Below are 26258 nucleotides of genomic sequence, written 5' to 3'. Positions count from 1 at the left end.
AGGGCAATAAGGGAACAACCCAAAAGATCGATGACATCCTGTAAAATTAACTAGTTTCGCTTCACGGCTTATCCCCTCCCTCCTCGTCTATAACGATACCGGGAGTGTTTTAAGGGCATAATGACGAACGTATCGACATATTTATCCCCAACCACGATGGCGAAACTTGTTGCGGTTATATATACTTCATCGATCTTTTGTGTTGCTCAATGTCAACAAATAAAGTTTGCGAAATGTTTGCGAAACCAATGTTCAATATCTGGTGCGTTATGATCGATGTACCCAGCACAGCACCTAATTCACTACCAGACAGTAAATATGGCGTCACAAGTAGTCCTCATTACAGGGTGCGCTCAAGGCATCGGTAAAGAAATAACTTTGACCCTTGCAAGAGATCCACAACGTCGCTTTAAGGTTTATGCTACTATGCGTAATTTGGTGAAACGACAGAATGAGCTTAAAACAGAAGCAGGTAGTAACCTTGACGATACACTGTTTATTCGGGAATTGGATGTTACCAAACAAGATACAATTGATAAAACTGTGAAGGAAATCATTGATAATGAGGGAAAGATTGATGTTTTGGGTAAGATTCGAATTATCGTAATACAAAATGTTTAAATAAATAATAACAATAATACAAAAAACAAAACAAATTGGTTTAAAACCAATATAATTATTTTTAATACGAAAATGATCATAATGTTTTTTTTTTATATCTTACCTACTTTGCTTTGATTTAATAACAAAAGCCTGGGCATAAAAGTTTAGAATTGAACATATTTCACACAAGATCCTGTTACAAATAACATCTTACTTAGATTGCAATTGCATGATGTGCAACTTCAGCCCACTTTCTGTCCTGCACTTGCTATTGCTGCATTATTATTAATATGTTATTATTCTTTCAAAGAACTTATAAAGCGCATTTCCCATGATAGACTAATGCGCTGTACAAAGATTATAAAAATACATCAAAAATACACAGCATGGCCCTTTCCTCTCTTCTGTTTACTAACGTAAATATAAGATAAAACAAAGTTAAATTATCTTCTTGATACTACAGCAGTGGCGTAGCTAAGGGGCCGGGGAGAAATTGTCCCCCCACCAGAAATTGTTCAGGGATCAAATGGGGACGGCAAGAAGGAGACATGTAGACCACCACTTGCCTAATGATGCCCCTTGTCAACAGAAAACAAGCACACCTCGCGTATCTGCTAATGTAAAGATTTTGGTGGCCCTGAAAAGAGCCGTTCATCGAAGACCCCCCCCCCCCCCTTATCAACAGAGAAAAATAAATAAGTGGTGGTTCTGACTAGACCCGTTCACTGGCGACTTTGTGTATTTATCGTTTTTACCCCCATTGAATGCTGTGTCACATTTTTGCTAGGTTTTAATTTTGTGTATTTATTGTTACCCCATTGAATGTTGTGTCACATTTTTGCTAGGTTTAAATTTTGTGTATTTATTTATTTTACCCCCATTGGATGTTGTGTCACATTTTTGCTGTTTTTAAATTTACACTTTGTTAGTGTGATACACTTGTATCTTTAAGATCCATCCTAATTCCCTGCTGGTCAGTTGGAATAGAATAATTCTCGCTATTCACAATATAATTATTAATCAACATCAGTCAGGTTTTCGTCCTTTTCATTCGGCAGACACGTCTCGCACTGATTGATCACTGGTTGATTAATATATGAATTCAGGTACAATGACTGTGTAGCCTTTGATTTGCGCAAAGCTTTTGACACAGTCCATTATCATGATTATGATATTTTACGCATGTGAAGCTGAAATGACAATATAATTTATTTCGTTCGTACTTAAATTAAGTTGTAGAACACTACGAGTGTCAGTGGTAAGGAAAGAAGGAAGAAAAAAAGCCTTTTTCTCGGGTGCGGTTTTGAACCACCGACCCTTCGGGTGCCAGACACGTGCAGGAGCCTACCTCGCCACGGGGTGTAGCATGCCCGGCCAAGCTTTCCGTCGCCAATTGACTGTTCGCATGATGACGCACTCGCATCACGTGGGATACCTGCCCGTGCATGTGTTGTGAATTGTGGGTTTGTGATGTTTGGTACGGTTAGGGTTAAATTAATATACACATATAGGAGGAAAATTAAGGGAGCTTTTACCAAAAATGTCCTGTTAATACGGGTGTTCCTCAAGGCAGTACACTTGGGCCATTGTTATTAAATGATGTTCTAGATGAATGAATGGTATTGTTGAAATGTACTGGGGAAATATTTCCTTGCATTCATTACGTTGATAATAATGAGGAGTTCAAATTAACCATTATTGACTTTCATTAGTGTTAAGTTTTGGAAAAAAACCTAGACACACAAAAAAATGTATATCTAGGAATGGCATTCAAGGGAAAATATCTTTCTATTATTTAGTCAATAACGCAGCAGTGACTTCTGGAGAGTGGTGGGAAACCGGTCCAATGCAGACGTTCTACGACATCATGGAAGTCAACTACTTTGGAAGCGTACGAATGACTAAGACAGTAGTTCCTTATATGAAAGAAAAGCGGTGTGGCAGAATTCTCCAATTCTCAAGTATACTTGGATTTCATGGTATGTGCTTTATTTGTGGTTTTCTATAGCTTGTCTAATGATTCCGAGGCTCTGTATTCTAACCTGAGAGTGCATGTGATTTTGGCCATTTGCTTAAAATATGTACACATCGCCCACGTTCTTTTCATCTCATCTCCGGACCTCGTTCATCTGACAATCTAAGCAAGCGCTACGTCACTGAGGAAATCACATTTACTTTGCACCAATTGGACTGATTTAGCAGAATGTGGCTGAATTCAGTACATGTATTATCAGTCATGAGTTATTCAGCTGAATATTAATAGTCCGACGAGTAGGACCTTGTTTTCTAAGTTACCAGACCATACTCAGTTCAGACTATGATCACTATCTCACATGGCGCAAGAAAGACGAATCGCGAAAGTCCAGTGACCGCGACGCCTTTTCGGGAGGGGCGGTTAGTGGATTTTTGTGGTTAATCTTTCTTGAGCGATCAGAGTCAGAGTATAGTTGGTAAAAAACAGGTCCTACTCGTCGGACTAACTAATAAGCACAACAGGTCTATACTGCGATTAACCACAATTTAGCCCAATTTACTGTGATTTAGCAGAGTTTTACATTCTCATCGGTAATTTACAGCAATTTTGTAGATGTAGTGCGTTTTATCCCCAGTGACAATGGACCGGGCCACCTCGGTTTAAAGCGCCGATAATCGAACCGGTGTTCATCACAATATCATTTAAAATTACATCGATATACAGTGGACTTCGGATATAAATGCGCATATATAAATGCGCACGTGACATCTACAAGTCGCCATACCGTGTTCAACGATGTAAGGTACCCGGATGTGCACAAATTCCACACGCAAAAGTATAGGCGAAAATGACAGGTTACAAGGAAAATTGGCTTTGCAAAATAGTGGCATTGATTGCAAAGGGCAAAATAATTTGACCCGAAACATAAACTCTTTATTTGGATTTTCCATTACGGAAAAAAAAAAAAATTATGACGGAAAAGCTAGATATAGCTGATTTAAAAAGTTATATTTCATTATTTCCGTGCTAAATGGGCGTGGCAATTGGCCATATTGATGACGAAATGTGATTCTTAATGGCATTAAGGTCAGAACTGGGTAGCGGCCGATGATGTTATTTGATAATGTTTGCACGTAGGGAACCGTAGGGGGCTGTCATTTTCTTCGGAAGGAAGGGGTCATGGATTTATTTATTTGGGAGTCAAGATAAGTATCCCCCCCCCCCGTAGCGCCGCCAATGAACATAACTCTTACCCTAATTTTAACTCTAATTATAACGTAAATTGAGGAAACTATAACTTTAGCCCTTTTCGGTATAATGACCCTCTCAAACTAATAGGCTAGATGTCCCCGCCCGACCTCCTCAACTCTAACTTACTCATTCGCTCGCAAATGGACAAAAAAACAAATTCAAAATGTGTTTTAAGCACCTTTTGTGTCCCCATGCTAAATCGGTAATCTGTACACCCTTTGTCAACCTTTGACGTACAATTTAGAGTATAACACGTAGATGACTGTACATGATCTAATCATCCCGGCTGGAAGATGTTGAGGAAGACTCGTATATTATACATCACGCTCATACGTTATATGACAATTTGACGTACAATCACGTATGTGATCCATGCTTTGAGGTTTATTCAGCTAGTAAGTTAGATCGAAAGTTAGATCCGTCATACACATTATTGTCATGGTATTATATTGTAATTGTATACGTCAATTTTGTTCAGTTTGATTCAACCGGCTTATAAAATTTTACTTTACACGGAAGGGAAAACTTAGCAAAAAAACAAAAAATAAAAGAAAGAAAAAGGGGGAGGGTGGGTTTTGACTAGCCGAAAGGGAGAACAAATAATATTTATAAAATTATAAGTAAGGCGAGAAAGAGAGAAACCCTGTTCTACGGGCGAACGGACCTTTCAAGTAGGGTCGGTCGGTCGGTTGGTATTAAAAAAAAAATTTTCTGCCTCCGCAGGAGGTAGTATGCTTTGAAATTTACACCTAAAATGCCGCACATTGCGCGGCATGTAGGCCGATTGTACAAATTTATATTCTGACAAGTACTCTAATTTCCGCCCAATATCGAGAGCCCAATAAATATCCCCCACCTCTTTGCGCCATACATAAATTCGCCTATCGCCATTTCCGAATGTTCAAAAAGGTAATCACGCTTCCTCAGCATGTGCAATAAATTAGCATTAAAATTAATCTTATTCTATAGGGATTCTACGAAACACCTAGCACGTGGCGCCAATGGTGCGGGTCTATCAAGCTCATGAATTATGCATTAGAATTTTTTAAACTCATATATTGTATAATTGAAGACCGAATTAAAAGACTAGCTTGCGTATGCCGTCCTGTCAACCAGACCAAAAATGCCATACTGCGCAGGTCAGCAACCAATCACAGCGCGCCTTTGTCCTGACGTCAGACGCAAACTAGTATTTTTTTAATTCGGTATTTAATTATGGACTGTAACCTCATCACATCAGCAATATCGTAGAAATAAAGTCGGACAACCGTTATGCTGTGTGTGGCAATGGGAATACACAATAAACAAGGTTTAATTTCATGATTACGTGAAACCTGATTATCAATGGAAAAACTTTGGCTGGAGAAGTTGAAGCCGACGTTCATGGCGACACTTTGGATGTGATAATTTGACATCATGGATTGTTTTGTGCAAAATTGGAGGTATTTTTGCGGCGAGTCAGCAGACCGACTGACATGCAGGCTAGCATGCTAGGCTCGACTAGGCCGCAATCATCGTGTCTACATCATAATATAAATAGTTCATACCCGCTGGACAGCAGGAAGAATGTTTATAACTTACATTTCAATACAATCATGTTACTTTTATCTTGAACTTGGAAGAAACTGATTTCAATAACAATTTCAATATTGCAAACTCATGACCATCAGTGACAGTGACCATACATTACACTAAACAGTGAGTTCCGTGCCGGTTTATGACTAGAAAGTAGAATGGATTATTTATTTCTGTTCATCTTGATATCAACATTTAAATGGTAAGTTCATGAGTTTGACCTCAATGTCAAATCTACATTGTATGTCGCACAATTATGTGTTGTGCATGACTGAGTGCATGATGCTAGCATATGACTAGTCTAGGGCTAGGCCCGGGGCTAGCAAACTGATTTCAATAACAATTTCAATATTGCAAACTCATGACCATAAAAAAAAAATACCATCAGTGACCATACATGACACTAAACAGTGAGATCCGTGCCGGTTTATGACTAGAAAGTAGAATGGATTATTTATTTCTGTTCATCTTGATATCAACATTTAAATGGTAAGTTCATGAGTTTGACTTTGACCTCAATTAAAATACAAAACAGAACCCGTGTCAAATCTACATTGTATGTCGCACAGTTATGTGTAGTACATGACTGAGTGCATGATGCTAGCATGACTAGTCTAGGGCTAGGCCCGGGGCTAGTCCTTTACTAGCCCTTGGCAGTTGGCAGTATCTGGAAAACACTCCTCCGACACAGCGCTAGTCCAAATCTAAAAAACACTCTGCCAGTCCGAAACTGAAAACCACTGCGCTAGTCCGAATTTGCAAAACATGGCGCTATTCCGAATCTGAATTTAGGAAACACTGCGCTAGTCCGATATTCGGACTAGCGCCGTAATTTCAGATTCGGACCAGCGCTGTGATTTTCAGATTCGGACTACCGCTTTGGTTTTCTGCAGTTTCGGACTGACGGAGTGTTTTCCAGACTCGGACTATCGCAGTGTATTTCGGACTAGGGGTGTGTCGGACTGTTAAAGTGTTTTTAGATTCGGACTAGCGGTGTGTCGGACTGTTGCAGTGGTGTTCAAATTTGCTAAATGCATCCATGGGTTTTATATCTTATTTTGTAGCCTATCTGAAAATTTTACTTTGCATAATTCTTGCATATATAATTAGAAAATAAGGCCTACCTGACAACATTGCATAACAAAAATAAAAGAAAGTTGTTGCCAACGACTTGGTTTCGCTCCATTTTGACAGGCCATATTTTGGTAACCGAATATCCGATTAAAATAAAAGTTTCAGTCTTGTATTAGGAGAAAATGGACTCACATATTTTAATCAGACAAAAATCTATATCCAATAGCGGTACCTTAAAAAAGATTAAAGCTAGCATTATAAGTATCTCCTTAAATAACAAAAGGTGTCCACTGGTATCTTGGAGGCATTGTCTTTTTTTAAAGACATTTCTTGTTTTAAATAACCCAAAAAATCACAAAAATCTGTAAATAAATTTCAATTTGAGAAAATACAAAAAAAAAAAATTGTCCTGAAATTTCCGAAATTTGGGGTCGGCATTCATTTGTACAGGAAAAATTTGTTTCCCAATTTGTTCAAAATAGAACAGGGTTTTCGTTTTTCGTCGAATAAATAAATAAATAAATAAATAAATAAATAAATAAATAAATAAATAAATAAATAAATAAATAAATAAATAAATAAATAAATAAATAAATAAATAAAAATAAATAAATAAACATTAGTTATGTTTGTACATGGGGGGGGGGGGTGCTGTGCAATAATCATGATCCTTTGATATCCATGATTTATCCTTGCAAATTTATAGCATCGAACCTCCAGCCAATGTTCCTTGCCAGTGCTAGCCACGAAACAAGGTCACAACTGTAGCCACTCCTTCAATGATCGCCATTTCAGTGATTGACAGTGATGTAATGCAAATATGGCGCTGGCCATCTGGTCACGTGCGCATTTATATATGCGCATTTATATATACAACCGAAGTCTACTGATATAGAACAAATTACATAAATATTGAAAAGATATTAGAGACAAATATAATACTCTTTATACATTTTCCTCAAATCTCAGCTATTCCTGTTGCGACACAATACACAGCATCTAAGTTTGCCCTGGAGGGTTTCAGTGAATCTATCGCTCCACCTTTGAGGAAGTTTAACATCTGGTAAGTCCCCAGCAAACACAAAACGTTTTCGACATCATTTGCAAAAGGTTATAAAAGGTTATTAGAAAACGTTTAAATGTCGGGTTATATAAAGGGTATATTAAGGGTATAAAACGTTTTCATAACATTAAAAAACATTTCTTCATAATCAACTGCTAAGCAAACACAAAATGTTTTATAGAAAACGTTTAAATGTCGGGTTATATAAAGGTTATAAACACGTTTTTATAACGTTCCAAAAACATCATGACCTTTATATAACCCGACATTTTAATGTTATTAAAACGTTTTTACCAAAACCAAAAGCCAAAATATAACTTATTTAAAACATTTTTAAAACGTTTTTGTGTTTGCTGGGTCACTAGGATCCACAACATGCTCATCTATCAGGGCACAGTTCTTTAACTTTAACTTTGTACATTCATTGAATGACCTTTAAAAATTTGAGTACAAAAACTCATACTCTGCAGCTTGAGGTCAAATTTTACACTATGATTGTTTAATTGAGGTTATTGTCATTGAACTATGCCATTGGGACGATGCTATTGTGGTCCATAGTGAGTATAATCATAACCACTTTAAGGTGGGTCGGAGGGGAGCATGACCTGGCGGGGTTTGCACTCAAATATTGAGACAAATAAAGACGACACTCAAGAGGAATGATATGGGTCCATATAACGGATAGACAAAGGCTTAATAATAAGGGGTGTAATTAACGCCCCATTTGCATTTCGTTTTGATATATTTGCTTGGCAAGAAATGCGATAATTGGCTTCTTTGACTCATTTCCTATAAGGCCATTTATAAATGTTTTCCTTTCGTCCCACTCGCCTTGCTTTAATCGACGTACGTCGAATATAACCGACTTTTCATTGACTATCTATAATCTATCTATCTCAAACATTTCAGCCCACTGCATGATGAAGACCTCCTCAAGCTGTCCTGTGCTGTTCTCATCCGTGTCGTGTCCACAATTTCATCTCTTCATCTTGTTTGTTGCCAACTCATATTTTGTGAATTTGTACAATGTTTTGAGCATCTATTATTATTTGATTGTGCCATGTGCCCTGCCCATCTCAATTTCTTATTTTTGTCAATGTCTTGAACCTTCAATGTCTTCAATGTATTGAACCTTGGTTTGCTCTCGTATCTATTTGCATGTCTACCAGTCTCTTTTGGTGATTCCATCTTTCTTTGTGTGGTTTTGAGCTTCTGCTCCATGTTTTTATTTTTTTGTTTGTCACATCACATGTCTCCGCTCCATCGGTTATTGCCGGTACGATGCATATATGGCGTATTTGGGCAAACACCATACGCTTCAGGCATGATGGCATCTTGCTCTTCATGATGTCATTTAATCTTTCAAATACACACCATCCTGCTTCTTTTTACCTATTCTAGATGGCTATAATCCATTTTCACAAGGTATATGTGAAGTACAATGCTTAATCTTGATAATGTTTTGCCATGAAAATATAACCTTTCGGGATAACAAACATGACGCCGAATCTGATCGTAAATTCTGTTGATTTGCAGGGTTTCCGTGATCGAGCCCGGTTATGTAAAAACCAAATTGGTGGAACAATTTGGTGACAACCCTACTGCTCTTTGGACAATCGTAGCCAGTGAAATTCCAGGAGAAGAAGACCGCAAAATCGTCACGGATATGGTATCCTTTGACCCGAATATCGTTATAGGAGTCGAAATGCAAGAAATACAAGAAGTGGCGAAGCTGATTCAAGACGTTATCTTGTCGCCAAAACCTGATTGTCGCTATCAGACATCTGCGACGATCAAAAGATTGGCAAAGCAACGATTTATTGACCCTACGGGTAACGCCATCATGAATAATTGGTTAAAAGCCTAATTTGATATTTGATTTTAATTGTGTATAAACTCGGTAGCGATTAAACCATAACCCAATCCCATTCCAAAGCACCTTGATCTGACAACAATTATCGAATTCTAACCCTAAAACGAAGGTGTTGGGGATACTGGTTTTATTGTCATAATCCATCGCTGATGTGGCGTATGACGATATTTTGACAAAATTAGTTGACTTCAACTATTTTAATACCATTTTAACGAATAAAACGTATGTCTGACTCGGAGGAGATGACTACGACGTACGTTATAAACGTCACCTCGCATGTCAGAATAAATTGCCGAAACGACATCTAATCATACTGATTTTTAAAGTGCAAATACTTCAATCAATTTACACATGATCACACAAAATGTACATTTTTAAACGCTTGTAAGGAAAAGGTGTATTTTAATATCAATCCAATTAACTACTGTATAAAATATAAATCAAGATTTCATACAAAACATAAGAATAAATGGAATTGATGTCTTTGGTCAAAACTTCTTTAAAATCTAGAAGGAATTGTGTGATTAAATTACTCTGTTTAGAATAATTATTTTATAGATATTACTGAATTACATGTATGTTAGTAATGCGTTATTTAGAGAATAAAGACATTGTTTTTAGCCGCTTATTGAAAAAATTCTAACAAAATATTATTTAAGGGTTAACAAAATATTTTGCACAAATGTTTACAAAAACATTTTACAATAACGTTATTTTAACATTTTAAAAATGTTGTAGTAGTGTGTTTCCGTACAAAATGGTTTAAAATGTTTTTACGATCTTTATAATGTATAACCTGGCCTCTAATGCTATTTGAAACATGTTGACTTTCATATTTCAGGATAGTTAAAGTCTAGAATTCAGGGTAGTTGTTATTTACACAATAGTTTTGATTTAGGCAAAATAACATTTTTTTGTCATTGTGTTTTATTAAAAAATCTTAACAAGGCACAGGATTTACAAGGCAATACGTTGATAATAATGCCCGCTATTGATCAAAACGTGACACATTTCAATCAATGAGACCGTAACAGCTAATAAAAGTTATTTGCCAAGACTAAAGGAAAAACTTTTCTGCTGACAGAAACCTCCTGGCTTTCTCAAAGCGATTGATGTTGTTATTGATCCATCTGCTTGGAGCGGGAATCCCGGCCGGATGTTATTATTTTACCGGAAGTACTCCTGTCTCCAACGTTGGTGTCTTGAGCAGAGGATCAAAGATGTGGCTTAGAAAGCATGTCCCCTCGTCTCTGTTCATGGTGTTGTCGCCTCTCTTGCGAATTCATACTGATTCCTTGACCCATCTACCCTGCGGTTTACTTCCCTCTCCAAGCAGATGGATCAATAACAACATCAATTGCTGTCAGAAAGCCAGGAGGTTTCTGGCGAAACTGTCGACAGAAAAACGACATCTTGGCAAAGAACTTTTATTAGCTGTTCAATCAACAGACCTGATGAACCTCTTCAGTCAAATGACACCGTAAAATCGCTCACTTAGTTGCGAATGAGTCACACAAAATACAGTATCACATTTGTCCACAAAGTACTCGTTTTCTCATCTAGTAAGTCAGTCACTTGCGCAAGGTGCAAATTTCTGACAAGTAGAACAAAAACACTATCTTTCATGTCGTAAATTTAATTTTAAGTTTGTCAAAATGATATTTAAATTCAGAATTGAATACCTGAGTGGAAGAAGGGCCCAACTCCATCAAAACTGTTTTCGAGATATTAAGAAAAAACTTAATATTTGGAAAAGTTTTATAGGCAAAATGTTTTCATCTTCAGGGGACCTTTAATACATGAACATGCAATATTACATACATTCGAAATTATAAAAGATGTTTCCTTGGCAACGGTACAGGTCTTAATACGAGCTGGAGTTGGGCCCTTCTTCCACTAATATACTGCAAGTACTAGTTCCGTAAGCAGATGTGTTATAAATAGCTACGGAAATTTGGTAATTATCCATTAATTACACAAATTGAAGCATGTAATATGTTAACCAGAAAGTTTATTGTAGTGAAAAGCAGATTTCATGAATGAGCAAAATTCCTCTTTAACCCAATATTTGTGGAAGAAGGGCCCAACTCCATGGAGTTGGGCCTTTCTTCCATGAAAACGATGATTAAGTGTACGTGGAAGACTATTTAGAGAGTGGATTTTGGCTCATCTTTCACACACAAGGAAGAACAATCTGCTGGCAATAAAATGCTGGGTCTAACTCATTTTTGTAAACAATTGAGTTGGGCCCTTCTTCCACTCAGGTATTCAATTATTATCCATATCAAAATTTCAAATTTTATAGTCACTGACTGAAAACTGTTTCAAAGTATTTAGAGAGTAATTTCAAACCTTTCCAGTATAACATTTGAAACAAACATTGGGCAAATGTAATTGGAAGCCAGTTCTAGTTTCCTTCCTTGTGCAGTGGGATCAGGTGATCATAAATATCGAAAGTTTGTTTCACATTTCAGAATGATTTCAGTAATTTAAATTATAATTTCTTGAGCTTGCATCATTTATAAATAAATAAGTAATTTAGTACATGTAATAAATCGGATTAACAACCATAGCAATAGGTAAACACAATTATGAATATATCGCGCTGCACTACAAGCAATTTGCACTCATCACCTGTGTATGTCTGCGAATCATAGATTGAATACAATAGTAATAATACCGGTCTTTTCAAAGATACTAATCTTACAGGTGCGAGTGATCAGCATGATATGGTTCAATTCTGAGGTACCACGTGAACGTACCAGTGCAGCGCGGTATATTCAAAATTTGTGTTTACCTATTGCTATGGAGGGCCGCGTCACTTCATTAATTCTCGCTATTCACAATAAGGGCGCCGCCAGCGGTTTGCGATGTAATCGTGATGTATCATGGGAAAAGGTCGACATCCAAGTCCGCGCAATACGAATATTACCATGCTATTACATAGGAACACGTGACAATATTTTTTAGTTTGTCAAAATAAAGGTGTTACACGCGAATCGATACTCAATAATACTTAATAATGTGATTTGAAATGTGCACAATTAATTTTTTCTCTATCGATTTGCGTGTAATACCGTTATATTAACAAACTAAAAAATATTGTCACGTGTTCCTATGCAACGCTCTGCAGGGTCTATTGTTCTATTGTTTCCGATTAGAGCGCTGACATATTGGAAAATGTTGCCAATCAATATTCATGAGAGTGTACATTCAACGTCCAGTTTGCGAAATTGGGCGAGTTGTGTTTGGTAGGTGTGAAATACATCTGACTGGGCGTTTTAATTACGTAACGAATAAAGGCATTGACATCATCGAATGGCTGCCCAGTGCTGTTATGTGTTTAGTTATTATATAGGCCTAATAATTATTATTAAATGTATTCATCATTCCTTTCTTTTCCCTTCTCTGTACTTATTCTTTCCTAGGCCTACACTTTATCACCCTCGCTCTCATTGTCCCCTCTCACCCTCCCTCTCTCATTCCCATCATTTTCCTTATATTTCTATTTATCTACTTGTCTTTATTATATCTTTTTATTTCTCCCTTCCTCCAGCCCTCTCTCATTCTCCATGTCCCCTCCTCTTCTCTTCCTCCCCCCCCCTCCCAAGACTTCTCACAGAGGTGAATCTGCCCCTCCCCAACCCCCTCCCCTCTTTGGGTACGCCACTATTTCTATACCAATCTCCTTCTTAAAATAAAATTAAATGGAAATTTCTTAAAAACAACCTTTATAATAGGCCTATACTTATACTTACATGTATACGTATAGCGATTACCATTATAGTGTAATATAGATATAGGCCTATGGACTGGACATGGCAGCCTTCATACATTCTAATGTGTAATCGACCAGCAAGAGCATTCAATTTATTTAAATGAAACGCCTAACGTCAGGTGGGTGGTAAAGATGATTGCATCGACAGATAAAGCCTCCTTATACGCCGTAGAAGTGACGTAGTTAATCGGATTAACTACCATAGCAATAGATGAATACAATTTTGACTATACCGCACTGCACTACAACGTTTACGCGGTACCGATGCATTGAACCATAGATGTCAAAGAATGGCTGATCACTCGCACCTGTAAGATGAGTATCTTTGAAAAGAGCGGTATTGTATTCAATCTATGTTTGCTGACATACACAGGTGATTAGTTCAATGTGCTTGTAATGCAGGGCGGTGTATTCAAAAATTGTATTCATCTAATTGCTATGGTAGTTAATCCGATTATGACGTCACTTCTACGGCGTATAGATTTCAGACCCACACAAGCACACATTTGGGATACGTGAATACAATGGTACCACTTTACACATGACTGCCCTTACACATGAGTGTAGTGTGGTCACTTATTGATACTCGCTTGTTGTGTAGAGCGTTAATATGATGCCGGATCAGTGACCAATTTAATGGCGGAACCCCTTTATTCGAAACAATGGTACCACTTTTATGAATAGCCTGTCGCAACTTCTAATCGGCATCAAACGAACAAAAGATTATATAATCTATTGCGACTCTATTTCTATTTAAAAGCTCTTTGTTCCTATGTAATAGCATGGTAATATTCGTATTGCGCGGACTTGGATGTCGACCTTTTCCCATGATACATCACGATTACATCGCAAACCGCTGGCGGCGCCCTTATTGTGAATAGCCATAGACATACCACCTAGACCTATTACTGCCCATCCCTTACCACAGCGGGAGGTGAAGCCACGTATCCAAGGTGATTTTGGTCGGGTGGTCGGACGCGGAGAAATAAGCGTTCATGTCTGGAGAGGAAACGCGCTCGTTTGCGTGATTGTTGCGCCATTATCGCTCGCGTCAAATGCAATAATGTTCCGTAGACGCGAACATGTCTACTTGCTTGCGTCCGGGTATGCGTCCTTGTCAAAGTCGTTGCTAAGCAGTGTCGGCTTCACTACGCGAACCAAAGTTATAGGTCTAGGTACTTGTTTGTCTGGGTGAATAGCCCCAGACAAACAAGTAACTAGACCAATGACTTTGGTTCGCGTAGTGAAGCCGACACTGCTTAGCAACGACTTTGACAAGGACGCATACCCGGACGCAAGCAAGCAGACATGTTCGCGTCTATGGAACATGTTGCATTTGACGCGAGCGATAATGGCGCAACAATCACGCAAACGAGCGCGTCTTTCTCTCCAGACATGAACGCTTATTTCTCCGCGTCCGACCACCCGACCAAAATCACCTTGGCTACGTGGCTTCACCTACTGCCACGGTCAGGGATGGGCAGTCATAGGTCTAGGTGGTATGTCTATGTGAATAGCGAGAATTAATATAGTTGTCGCTAATGTGGCCCATACACGTTCAATTTTGTTGGGCAATATCAAAGATCAATATATGATAATGTCAGTTTAGGTCAATTAGGTATTCAAGAGGCATTCCTCTTTTCGCCATACATAAATTCTCCCAGCCACATTTCCCTAATATGAAATTTAAAAAAGGAAAATTAAGTTTGGCAGATGTGGGGCTCAAACTCGCGCCGCGCCGCTATCATGGATACTGTATGAGTCTAGCGCCTTTCGGCTACCTGTCTTGTTGGTATATATCTTGAAACTTTAATATTTGAACATATTATCGCAACTTCAACATAGGCCTACCACGTGACAAGGCAAAGACAGAAAAACGTACCATATTTTGGAATTTTATTTGCTTAAAACATTAATGTGTATTAATAGCGCTCAACAGAAATCCGACAATAAATGGGCCTCTCATACATGCACAATGCATTACTAGTATATCGATTTTGACTCGCCGGGCTGCACGTGCTACTCCTATAATATACATGTGGGTCAGTATATGGAGCCTACCATTTTTCGTGTATACACGGTCTGGATTTTTGTAATTTATAGTAGAGGTCCACATAGGTCCCCAAAGTTTCTTTCAGATATTTAAAGATTAGATTCCCATAAAGACGAAACAGTAATCTTTAGTTGGGACCTATGTAAAATTTACATACAATTTTCACCATTAATTCTGTGTTCATTTCCACTAAATTCAGAAAAAAATTTGGCGTATATGAATTGTAGCACCATTGTGTATCACAAATCGCCATATATGATGTACAGAACTTTAATATTCAAATATTTTTTTATACATACGATGCTTCAGTTTTTACACAAAAAATATTTCATTGAAAACCCTCCCACTCGGCTATTTTAAAAAGGTAATCAGGCTTCCTCAGCATGCGCAAGAAAAAAGCATTAAAATGTTTCTTATTCTAGCAGCCTTTTAGAAATACTTGGTGAACCGCGTCCACTGCTGTATTCAAGAGGTAACATGTACTCAGCTGTATTTGATTTGAAGATTCTCAATATATAAATCTTCTAGATTATGTAGCAATACACAATAGCGGTGAAGATAACTGCTACCAGCACAGTTTTCACTATCACACCCAAACCATCAGGTTCTTCCTTTCGTTTCACGTTACGCGGTCGATAGGCTCCTGTGAAACGATCCCATACGGTGTCAATGGCTTCTTTAGCTCCAACCCATTTACCCGGTCCTACCAGGCGATATTGATATGGCAACCACGGTCCAAAGATACATTTCATGACTAGCTTGGGATCACTAAGGAACATTGGCCCAAATTGTGGCTTGCAACCGATCTCGTCAGCAATCTCATCGACAAACTGAATTGCATCAACCATCAAAGATCCTCTATCCTGCGTGTTGGCCCCTCTTTTCCTTAATCCATCCTTGTAATTATTGACGTAAACTTCCATATCCTGTCTGGAAGGAAGCTTACATAACCCTTTGATCAATCTTGCCATCCACCTGCACTGGATCTCGCAGATCGGATTCACTGAACCTCCTTGACTTGTCAAACCGATTACAGCCATTGTAGGGTGCTCCAGCTGAGGAGGGAACATATTCCGGTATAAATGGATTTTATTATGCGATAAGTCTGTCACCGAAGTATCAACTGGTAAGTCACCTATGAATCCAGTAGCCATAATCACACAATCTATATCTTCATATGTACCGTCTTCAAATTCTACTCCCGATTTGTGAAACCGCGAAATACCCGGCTTTATCACTACATTTCCGTTGACTATATGGAACGGCAACTCGTCGTTGACGGTGAAACTTTTTGCGAAGAAATCATATTTGGGGTCAGGCCAAACATATCGTGGTCAAACTTGTTGTTAATGAGTTTTGAAAAATTCCACTTGACAAGTGCTCTTGGTACTAAGTAGGTAACCCGGCTGATCGACGTGTCCACAGGGAGGCCTCCGGTACTCAGTCGAGGTATCATCCACGCACCGCTACGTGTTGACTGAAATACCTATATAGAGTGAAAAACAGATTGATAAAGACATCAAAACAACATTATCAGTCAAATTTAATTTAACTTGAACACGCTTAATATTAAGGAAATTATTGTCAGGGTGAGTATTTTTACGGTCTTTTGCGTAAACGCGAAGATACGCATCTCTATCGTGTATACGCGAAGGCACGCAACGCTGAAGTGATGTTAGACACGTCACGATCGAATGATCGGCCCTCATGAATATGTGAGAATTCACAGCATACAATGCACGGGGACTTTGACTGTTGATACGTACTCTGTAGTACTCTGTGGATACACACAGATACATCACATCCATATGAAGGTTATTGGCCAACTATTTTATATTACATTTATCAATATGATAATGTTTATTCACATTAACCAACTTAAAGGTTATTTATCTTTTCAGGAGTTTATCAAGAAAAAAAAACAATAACCTGATGGCTGGTGAATTCGAAGAAAATTGAATGATTTTATGCTTAAAGGGGCCGGTGCCCCATTTTTCTAACAAAAAGTTGAGATTTTTATAACATTGGAAACCTCTGGCTACATGTTTGTGTGCAAAAAGATTTCTTGCAGATTCATTAGCTTGACAAAAATATCGTCAAATTTATATCTATGTTCTGTAAACTTGTAAACTGAACGAAACTACAACACAGCTATAGAGCCTATAATAGTCATGCAAAATCGATCAGAATAGGCTTTTCCTTGAATATCTACAGACACATATCACACAGTGTCATCGCCCTGATATCTTCATGGCAGAAATCGCCATGGTAGGTTGAATCCACCGCCACGCATGGCCATTTTGTTCCGACCTGTTTAATAGTTTTGAGCCGCATAATGGGCCGAAGGACATCTGACTAAGGCTACTGGCAATTGCCCGGTGACTGACCTCGCTGTGTGTGAGTCGAGCATGGTACGCCTTAGGTCATATGCTTTTAGACTACCCACGATTGGCCTATACACTGCGCTATATAATTCGGCAATAATTCAGAATTATTGTCAGTTTTTGAGATCAAGACGCACGCTTCTTTCTCAAGACGCAAGCTAACGACTTCCATATCTGTTCAACATATATATTCAAGTGCAAGGAACCACATCTGGTTTCTTTAGACGAAATCATTTACGGGAGATATTCATCATTTTCTACCCCGGTATCCAAAGATTTTCGTCTGAATATCAAAATCGTGCATAGCACATTCACGTGTATCGATCCCGGGTATTGATTTTAGTATCTCTGGTGTACCAAGTAATTATTAGCCAGGCGATGTCGGTGTGTATCATAAAAAAGAATACTAGTATGTTACAATCACGAAAATAATACTCCTTTAAATTAGTGCTGTACAAAATGTGATGTTATAGGTTCCGAAGGAGTCTTAATACATGTATCAGTTGCAAAAGCTACTTTTCTCCTATCAACAAAGTCAAAAAGCTGAATTTGCACTCAGTCATTGAGCAACGAACTGACCTATTTATTTTTGTTGTCAATGAGAAAGGTCACATCATATATACTTCACTGGCCAAAAGTCAGTCGCTCAGCGAAGTGAGGAACTGAGTGTAAATACAGATTGAGAATAAAATAATTTATGATGGCTGAACCAAGCCTTTGTCATCCTTGCTATCAGCAGACTTTACCTTAGAGGAAATTCTGGCAAGTTCAGCTGAAGCATCGCATGCCGAGTTGCCAATCCCTATGACCAATATACGCTTGTCCTCGTAGCCAGCTGGCCTCTTGTAATCCCTGGTGTGTATCACGTTACCTTCAAACTCTTCTAAACCTGGAAAATCTGGACGATGAGGTGTGTAGTGATGACCATTGCAAAAAAGGATTGCGTCGTAAGTTTCACTCCATTTGCGATCTTCTATGTTCTCTAACTCTACAGTCCAGCGTCCGGTAGTAGCATAATCTAGCGCAGGGGAGGCGTGCTTGACATTCGTACTGAAGACAACATGCTTCTTCAGATCGAACTTATCGGCATACAGATTAAGGTACTGATTATAATAGGAATTATGCAAGTAATTCGGATATTCTTTTGGCATTGGAAAATCACTGAAGGCCATTATCTCTTTGCTCGTGTTAGTGACTGTCGATCGGAAGACTGTTGTTGTCTGAAACGAGTCTGGATCTTTTCCACCTTCCCGAAAGCACCAAAGACCACCGATGTCTTTTGTTTTTTCATAACACACTGGTTCGAGTCCCTCTTCGAGACAACATTTGATGGCTACAAGACCAGCAGTCCCAGCTCCTATGATGGCAACTCTTTTCGTCATCCTCTTGGAAGTGTTTTAACCTGCAACTATGGTAAAAATATAATTGTTGGGAGAAATTAAAGACAGCCGATAGCATTTGCATTACAAATGTCCTCTCACTGGAACGTTTACTATTTCGGTAAGTCAATTCAACAGAGGAGGGGGTGTTGGTATTTCAGAAGCTTCAGATAGCGTTTAGTTCTCTAAAATAGCCGAAGAAGAAGCCTCAATGGCAATGGTTGGGATGCGTGAGTGGGGGTGTGGGGGTGGGTGGGGTATATGTGTGGGGAAGGGATGATCTGGTCCCACTAAACAGAAAACAAGTATGTAATTGGCCATCAAAATCACAAATTTGTTTCTCTCTAAGTCCGATCCCGGAAAGGTAAAAGTGGCTGTATGGTTGGGGCCTTCCCTGGTAAGATATCCATATAGCCTCTATGAAATCCGTAAGTGTGATTGTGGGAAGGTATTTGGTATAATGGTGTATCAATTACAAATCATACTTTCTTGTTGCAAAAGCAGAAAAGGGTTGGCAATTTGTTAGCAATAGAAGTGGACTGATTTGTAGTAAGGGTAGCTTACTTCATTAAATGAAATACATGCCTACATGGTATCTGTATCCTGGCACACAAACTGTCATGTCTGTGAGTGTCTGGGTTAACCAATTACCAAAACCATTACATTCTTGAACGTCGCACGTTGAGTAAATTGAGTTGACTTAAATTATAGTCAGTTTGTGGATTTGATACTCGCTAATCCATCTCTGTTATCCCTTAAGGTGGTACTACACCCTTGATAAATTTTTGATTATTTTTGCATTTTTCTCATAAAATAATAACACACTGGTAACAAAAGTTATGTATATTATAGGGGCAAGGAATCTAATCCAGTTACTACAAGCTACTACACCGGGTTACTACACTGGAATTTCAGTGACTCAAGACAAGCGGTACGTTATTCATGATAAGAAAAGAAGTACCGCTAGAATGTACCTCATTTCTTAACATATATGATGAACCCCCGGGGGGGGGGGCACTTCAATTTGAAATGGATATAGGTGTAGTGCTGGCGCTTTCGCACTAAGGGGCATTCGGTGAGAGCAACATGTAAAAAATATGGGGTCATTGGGTGAGAGCATGATTTTTGGCATTCGGTGAGAGCAAAATGTAACAAATATGGGGTCATTGGGTGAGAACATGACCTTTTTTTAAATAGAATCTTTGGGTGAGAACCAAAACAGCGCCACAAAAACCTCGAAAGCTAGTTCTAAATGGCTTCAAATTTCTTTATTTTTTCAAAATAAGTAACAAAATCAGTGATAAATGAAAGTTGCTGTTCAAATTGAACTTGTAAGGGTCTTTGGGTGACAGATCAAATGGAAAAATAGGGGTCTTCGGGTGACAGAGCGCGGAGCGAGCATGTGTTCGTAAAAAATATGGGGTCTTTGGGTGACAGCGATGCTGAAAAAGGGGTCTTAACAGCCCTACATACGCGTCACCTCCAAAGTTGGAGTGCCCCCCGGGGATGAATTCTTGAATCACTGAAATTTCAGTTAAGTAATTGGATTCATTGCCTCTATAGTATACATAACTTTTAATACAAGTGTGTAGTTATTTTTTTGAGAAAAATGCAAAATTAGTCACAAAATTTATCCGGGGGTGTAGTACCACCTTAATTCACAAACAGATAATAAACCCCTGATGTTCACAAACCTAATTGTTATTCTGTTTGCGATTTTGCTTGTTTGGCGGCACTCACCCTTGAAATGAAATAACTGTCAGGAAAGGTTTCTGTTCATTTTAAGTCGAAATAACAAGGTAAAGTGAATATAGAATATTGACATAGCATATGCCTATACTGATCACTCGCGCCTGTAAGATTAGTATCTATGAAAAGAGCGGTATGGTATTCAATTTATGATTGCAGCGGACATAGTCATAGGCCTAGGCCTACACAGGTGATGAGTGCAACCTGCTTGTAGTGCAGGGCGATATATATAAAAATTGTTTTAACATATTGCTATGGTAGTTTATTTCCTATTACATCATCACTTCTATGGCGAATCCCGGTGGCGAATTGACATCAACGGATCGACCTTGAAGCCCAACAAAAAGCCCACATAATATTATTGTAGCTTATTGTCATAATTATTTCTTAGGCCTATCTGTACAGCAATTCAACATGTTCAGTGCACGACTGCAACTCGGTATTCAGCCTCAACTTAAAATTTAAATTACAAATATTAGCGTACGCGACTGTCACGACATTTATATAATTTAGCTTGGTTTGAATATGGGTGGAACAATTATTTGTAAAGCATTGCGATAAATTTAACTTACTCTTCACAAATCAGCCATTACTCGGAAAATGCTGCAAATGTATAAATGATACTACTGTACAACAACTGTGCAGGCTATCATTCGTGCTGCATGTCTCCAGTCAAGTCAGCTGATCTGATGCGATTACCTTGGCTGAGGTCACTCGGCTGATGAGGTCAAGGATCAATTTATCATGTGTATCGATAAGGTCATAACTACGGAACGTTTTAAGTGCCACCCACTTGGCGAGATATCCTGATAATCAATCCTGATTAAAAAAAAGGGCCAAAGTTTAAAAATTCTTCCCTGTGTAGCTTTTTCCCATTTTTAAAACTTGGTTACATTTATGAAAGTTTCTCAAGACGTATACAAAGTCACCCCTATTCGTTGGTTTTCTCTAGTTGCAAAGTACAGAGGGCCACACCCATGATATAATTATGTACAATAGGTCTACATGTATGCGATCGCTGTCAGTTTCAAAGGTCAGGATTGTCCCAATCCAATTATGCAGTTTATAATGAGCCTAGTTCTCAAGCAATCCAAATATCAAACAAACAAACAAACAAACAAACAAATATAATAATGAAATGCAAAACACAATAGACATAATAGACGTGCTATGTTGCAAAATCTACCAAAACTAAAATCGTAACAAAACGTAAAAGTGGCTCCAATCTGGCTGCTATTCAACTAATCACAAAAGTACTAATTATACGTCAAATTTAATGACTTACGAAACCTTTTTCAACAGCACATACTTAATGACCCATGTTATTTGTAATTCCCTGGGGATTCCCCGTGATATTTGTTTCGTCTGCACTGCACCGGTGCATTAAAAAAATACATGCCTTTTCGTCTGTAAAATACCTGATCATTTGGAGATTGCCGCAATTATCCTAAATTATCTTGTGGATTTCTAGTAATTTTGTATACTGGTAAGTAACTTTAAGGCATTTTATTATTAAAATTATGGCTAGTAACGTCAAATGATTTGGGTAGATGTGTAAGAAAATAACAGAAAAACAGGGGACGATTAGATATTTCACCAGTGCTATCTTTAAATTAAGTGGCAAATTAGTCGATAGGGCTAGGAACCAAAATTATCTTGTGGATTTCTAGTAATTTTGTGTATTGGTAAGCATGGTAAGTAACTTTAAGGCATTTTATTATTAAAATTATGGCTAGTAACGTCAAATGATTTGGGTAGATGTGTAAGAAAATAACAGAAAAACAGGTGACGATTAGATATATCACCAGTGCTATCTTTAAATTAAGTGGCAAATTAGTCGATAGGGCTAGGAACCAAAATTATTATATTGTATACTATTGGGGGGGCAAATGCTCCCGTGGTGTCGTCACTGAATAGATAATGTTGGTAGGCTATATGTACCCAGCAAACAGAAAAAGTTTTCGACATCATTCGCAAAAGGTTATAAAGGTTGTTAGAAAAATGTGCAATTATATAAAGGGTATAAAATGTTTTCATAACATTTAAAACCCTTTTTTGGCAATATTTTAACATAGTGTTATTTAAGTGTTGACAAAATTTTACAAAAAATGTTTGCTAAAAATTGTTTTCATACAAAACGTTTTAAAACGTTTTCATAACCTTTATATAACCCGACATTTAATGTTATTAAAACGTTTTTACCTAAACCAAAACCAAAAATATAACTTGTTTAAAACGTTTTTAAAAACGTTTTTGTGTTTGCTGGGTAGGTAGTATGAAGGTTAGGTAAGTAAGGATGGAAAAACGCCAAAAAAAAACCCCGCTTGATAAGCTCTGCAGAATTTCGCCTCAGTCATTAAACACATCTTAATGTGACTTTTGAACCATGAAACACACCTGTGGTCACTACTATGCATACAGAGAGCGTTCAAAACCACATAACAGAACAATAGGATACACTGTAAATAAGTATAATTGTTCAAAACTATTGTTGAACTGGTATTAAAGCTAAAAGATTTTTTTTTTATTTGTAAAATTCATAGTTTCGATGTATTAGCATAACTACTCAAAACATGCTAAACTGCTAAAACACCATCACAGAAATGTGTTACACACTGACAGTAACAATGAAAGTAACATATAACGTGAGATTTTGTTTTGTATTAAGATTTGCGTGTTTAAATGTCCCGTTTGTGGAGTAACAACGTGTCGCAAGGTTGTTCCTTCTTCCGTAATCAACTGAATTTCCTGTTACATTACAGAAACCATTTGGCGAACATGAAAGCCGGATATTCCCGTCTTTCCTCCATTGTAAGCCATTGCCATCTAGAACGTAATGTGAAATCGACAGGATATAGGATGTATGATCAACTTACAGTTGGTCCAGGGGCTATTTTAACGTGCCTTCTGGCACTTTCGTGCAGTGACAATAAAATTCCGTGCAGTGATAATTGAAAATCCGTGCTTAAAATATTTCTATCCCATTCAAGTTTCAACCGATTAAATGACCACGAGGTTCTTCCACGAAGTAAGATCGAGTCGCAAATCCTATGTAAAAATGATATTTAGTAATTTTCCTCTCAGTAAAACAATATTTTTTCTATTCAACCAAAAAGTGCCTTACAACGCTTCTGCGAAAAAAATAACTACACTTTGCCAACGTGCAGTGACTTTTTTGGCCTAAAATAGCCCATGAGTAAGTCGAACTTTTGTTTTTCCGCGATTTTGCAACACTTTTATCATATACTTTTTGTGTGTGTTGCTATTCTTCGAGTTTCATAATAATAATAATAATAATTTAATTGATTAATAATAATAATAAACATATACAATCTGACGTTTTTAATTTCGTCGTCAAAAGTGATCGATCAATTAATTAATAGTCAAATTTTGCATTCGATGCTTTTTCTACAGAATGTAAATTCTACCCTGAGTTTATCACCGCAACATATTAACGTGAAGCAACGATGGCTAGATCATATCAGGCACAATATGATGTTATCGATGTAAGTACGTGATGAGAGAATCAAAGAGAAAGAGAAAGAGACAGACAGGCAAACACACAGACAGACAGACAGACAGACAGTCAATGATTGTCACTGTTTGATTTATCATCATCATCATCATCATCATCATCATCATCATCATCATCATCATCATCATCATCATCATCATCGTCATCATCATCATCACCATGCATCATCATCATCCTTCGGTAGGCGACTACAAGTATCCTCCAGCTACATCGGTCTTAAGACTCAGCATGCTGTCCATATTCCCCAAAACACACTGGATCCCGGGCACTGGATGTATTCAAGGTTTGTTGCCGTCCGGGTTTCCTCTTTACTTGCCATGAGATGGATGGTGTATTGTACAAAAGGCACTATTTTCTTGTTATATCAGCCTGAAATTTCAACTTCCAAATCCATTTATTTCACCAGTTAATTGCCTTTTAGGGTTAACCAAAGTTACCATGTATAAACTCCACAACAAAATGTTGAAAAGTTTTTTCAAGCATCTATCAATGGACAGCTATTTCATTCCCCTTTACAATGACAGCATGTGAAAAATCACTTTTGAGTACACGTCTTGTAGTGGGTGTCTCAAACAGAATGTGCCTGATATAGCAAGTTACAAGTTCCAATATCCAGTGGTCCAGTTGAAAGTTTCATAACTTCCAATTATTTATTATATCATACCCGTCTTAAACTGTCTTAGACTGATACTCCATTTATTGCCTGCAGCTGGTGGAAGTTCTGGTGTAGCCTACAGTATCAATTTGAAAGATTTTTACTCGGCATTTAAAATATGCTAACCATGTTACGGTAATGTACACTGTTTGTCTCTTATTTTTAGAAAGAATATATCATTGCCCGTTTTAAACTTCCGACCGATACTCCATTTTCTGGAACTGATACTACCGTTAGAATATACGCGGACGACCATGTAAGTTTATACGTTTAGACGTCGTCGTCGTTTTCACCACCACCACCACTACCACCACCATCATCATCACCACCACCACCACCACCACCACCACCATCATCATCATCATCATCATCATCATCATCATCATCATCATCATCATCATCATCATCATCATCATCATCATCATCATCATCATCATCATCATCGACATCGTCATCCTCATTTTGCTGTTGTTGTTGTCCAGTGTTGATTATTGTTGTTTTTGTCCTATCATGTATGTTTTTTTGAACGTCCGGAGAGTGAACAAACTATTTTGGGTATTTTTGACACTCATTAAATTCAACCAAATTAATTTGTCGTTTTTAATTTATTTAGATTTTAGATGACTTCAAACCAGCCCTTGAACAAATGTACCCCAGCGGAAAGGTGAAGAGAGATGTCAATCAGTTAAAGTGCAACATGGGTGACAAAGGACCTTCTGAATACTTGATGACACAGATATTTAAGCTGTTCTCAGCAAGAGGTTTTAATGTCAAAGCTTCTCATGTGTCTGGTATAAAGGGACGGTATATTGATAACGTTACGTACACATTTGAGCGTTAGACGTTACAGCAACGTTTTCACCATGTTTACAAGATCAATTTCTTTCCATAATTTAGAATGAAAAACGAAAGGAGGGGTGGCCACTGAGGCCATATATAAGGGGTGGTGCAATCATTTTGTGTATCCCCGGGGTGGTAAATTCTCAAAATGGTCTGCCAAAAATCGCTTGCCCCCCCCTTTGGCCGTGTCAAAAAATCTTTTGCCTCCCCCTTTTTGATGTGCCAATAAACCTTTGCTCCCCCTTTTGATGTGTCAAGAAATCCCTTACACGTGCAAGATTTTTGGGAACCTGAATGTAAAACCTTATAATTATTGTCTTATCATATAATGCGAGCGCATCGAGCAAGAAATTTTGCATAATTATTTGAACGTGTTCCTATAAACGTTTTCCTACACCTTTTTAGGCCGTAATATAGAAACGGTGCCCAAAATATCTGTGCCAAACATCGCTTGCCCCCCCCTTTTGCCCT

General features: G+C 37.9%; 2 protein-coding genes, 1 long non-coding RNA gene and 1 pseudogene across 4 annotated transcripts; 2 read left to right on the top strand and 2 right to left on the bottom strand.

Annotated features, from left to right (window-relative positions):
- The first annotated feature begins 318 nt into the window (after positions 1-318).
- Positions 319-9408, top strand: LOC140150383 (retinol dehydrogenase 8-like). Its single transcript, XM_072172393.1, has 4 exons — positions 319-586; positions 2403-2582; positions 7448-7541; positions 9078-9408. Exons 1-4 carry the CDS (start codon positions 319-321, stop codon positions 9406-9408), a joined length of 873 nt encoding a protein of 290 aa, XP_072028494.1.
- On the bottom strand, positions 5559-6297 carry LOC140151426 (uncharacterized). The gene is made up of 2 exons (XR_011858935.1): positions 5919-6297; positions 5559-5625 (listed from the first exon to the last, which is right to left on the bottom strand). It is a non-coding gene; the product is annotated as an uncharacterized lncRNA (long non-coding RNA).
- Positions 9409-14389: 4981 nt separating the features above from the next.
- LOC140151425 (flavin-containing monooxygenase 5-like) lies at positions 14390-21432 on the bottom strand (annotated as a pseudogene).
- A 689-nt stretch (positions 21433-22121) lies between these two features.
- LOC140151423 (uncharacterized) lies at positions 22122-26243 on the top strand. Of its 2 annotated transcripts, none has more exons than XM_072173761.1 (4): positions 22122-22243; positions 24172-24263; positions 25114-25203; positions 25561-26243. In XM_072173761.1, the coding sequence occupies exons 2-4, from the start codon at positions 24225-24227 to the stop codon at positions 25786-25788; spliced, it is 357 nt and encodes a 118-aa protein (XP_072029862.1). In that variant the 5' UTR covers positions 22122-22243; positions 24172-24224; the 3' UTR covers positions 25789-26243. The 2 variants fall into 2 exon arrangements, with proteins under 2 accessions (XP_072029862.1, XP_072029863.1); XM_072173762.1 differs by lacking the exon at positions 22122-22243 and adding an exon at positions 22420-22442.
- The last annotated feature ends 15 nt before the right edge of the window (positions 26244-26258 follow it).

Source organism: Amphiura filiformis, chromosome 4 (genome assembly GCF_039555335.1).
Source record: "Amphiura filiformis chromosome 4, Afil_fr2py, whole genome shotgun sequence".
In the NCBI taxonomy this organism is placed as follows: Eukaryota; Metazoa; Echinodermata; class Ophiuroidea; order Amphilepidida; family Amphiuridae; genus Amphiura; species Amphiura filiformis.
Note: the sequence above shows the minus strand (reverse complement) of the source record. Positions and strands in the feature narration are given on the sequence as shown.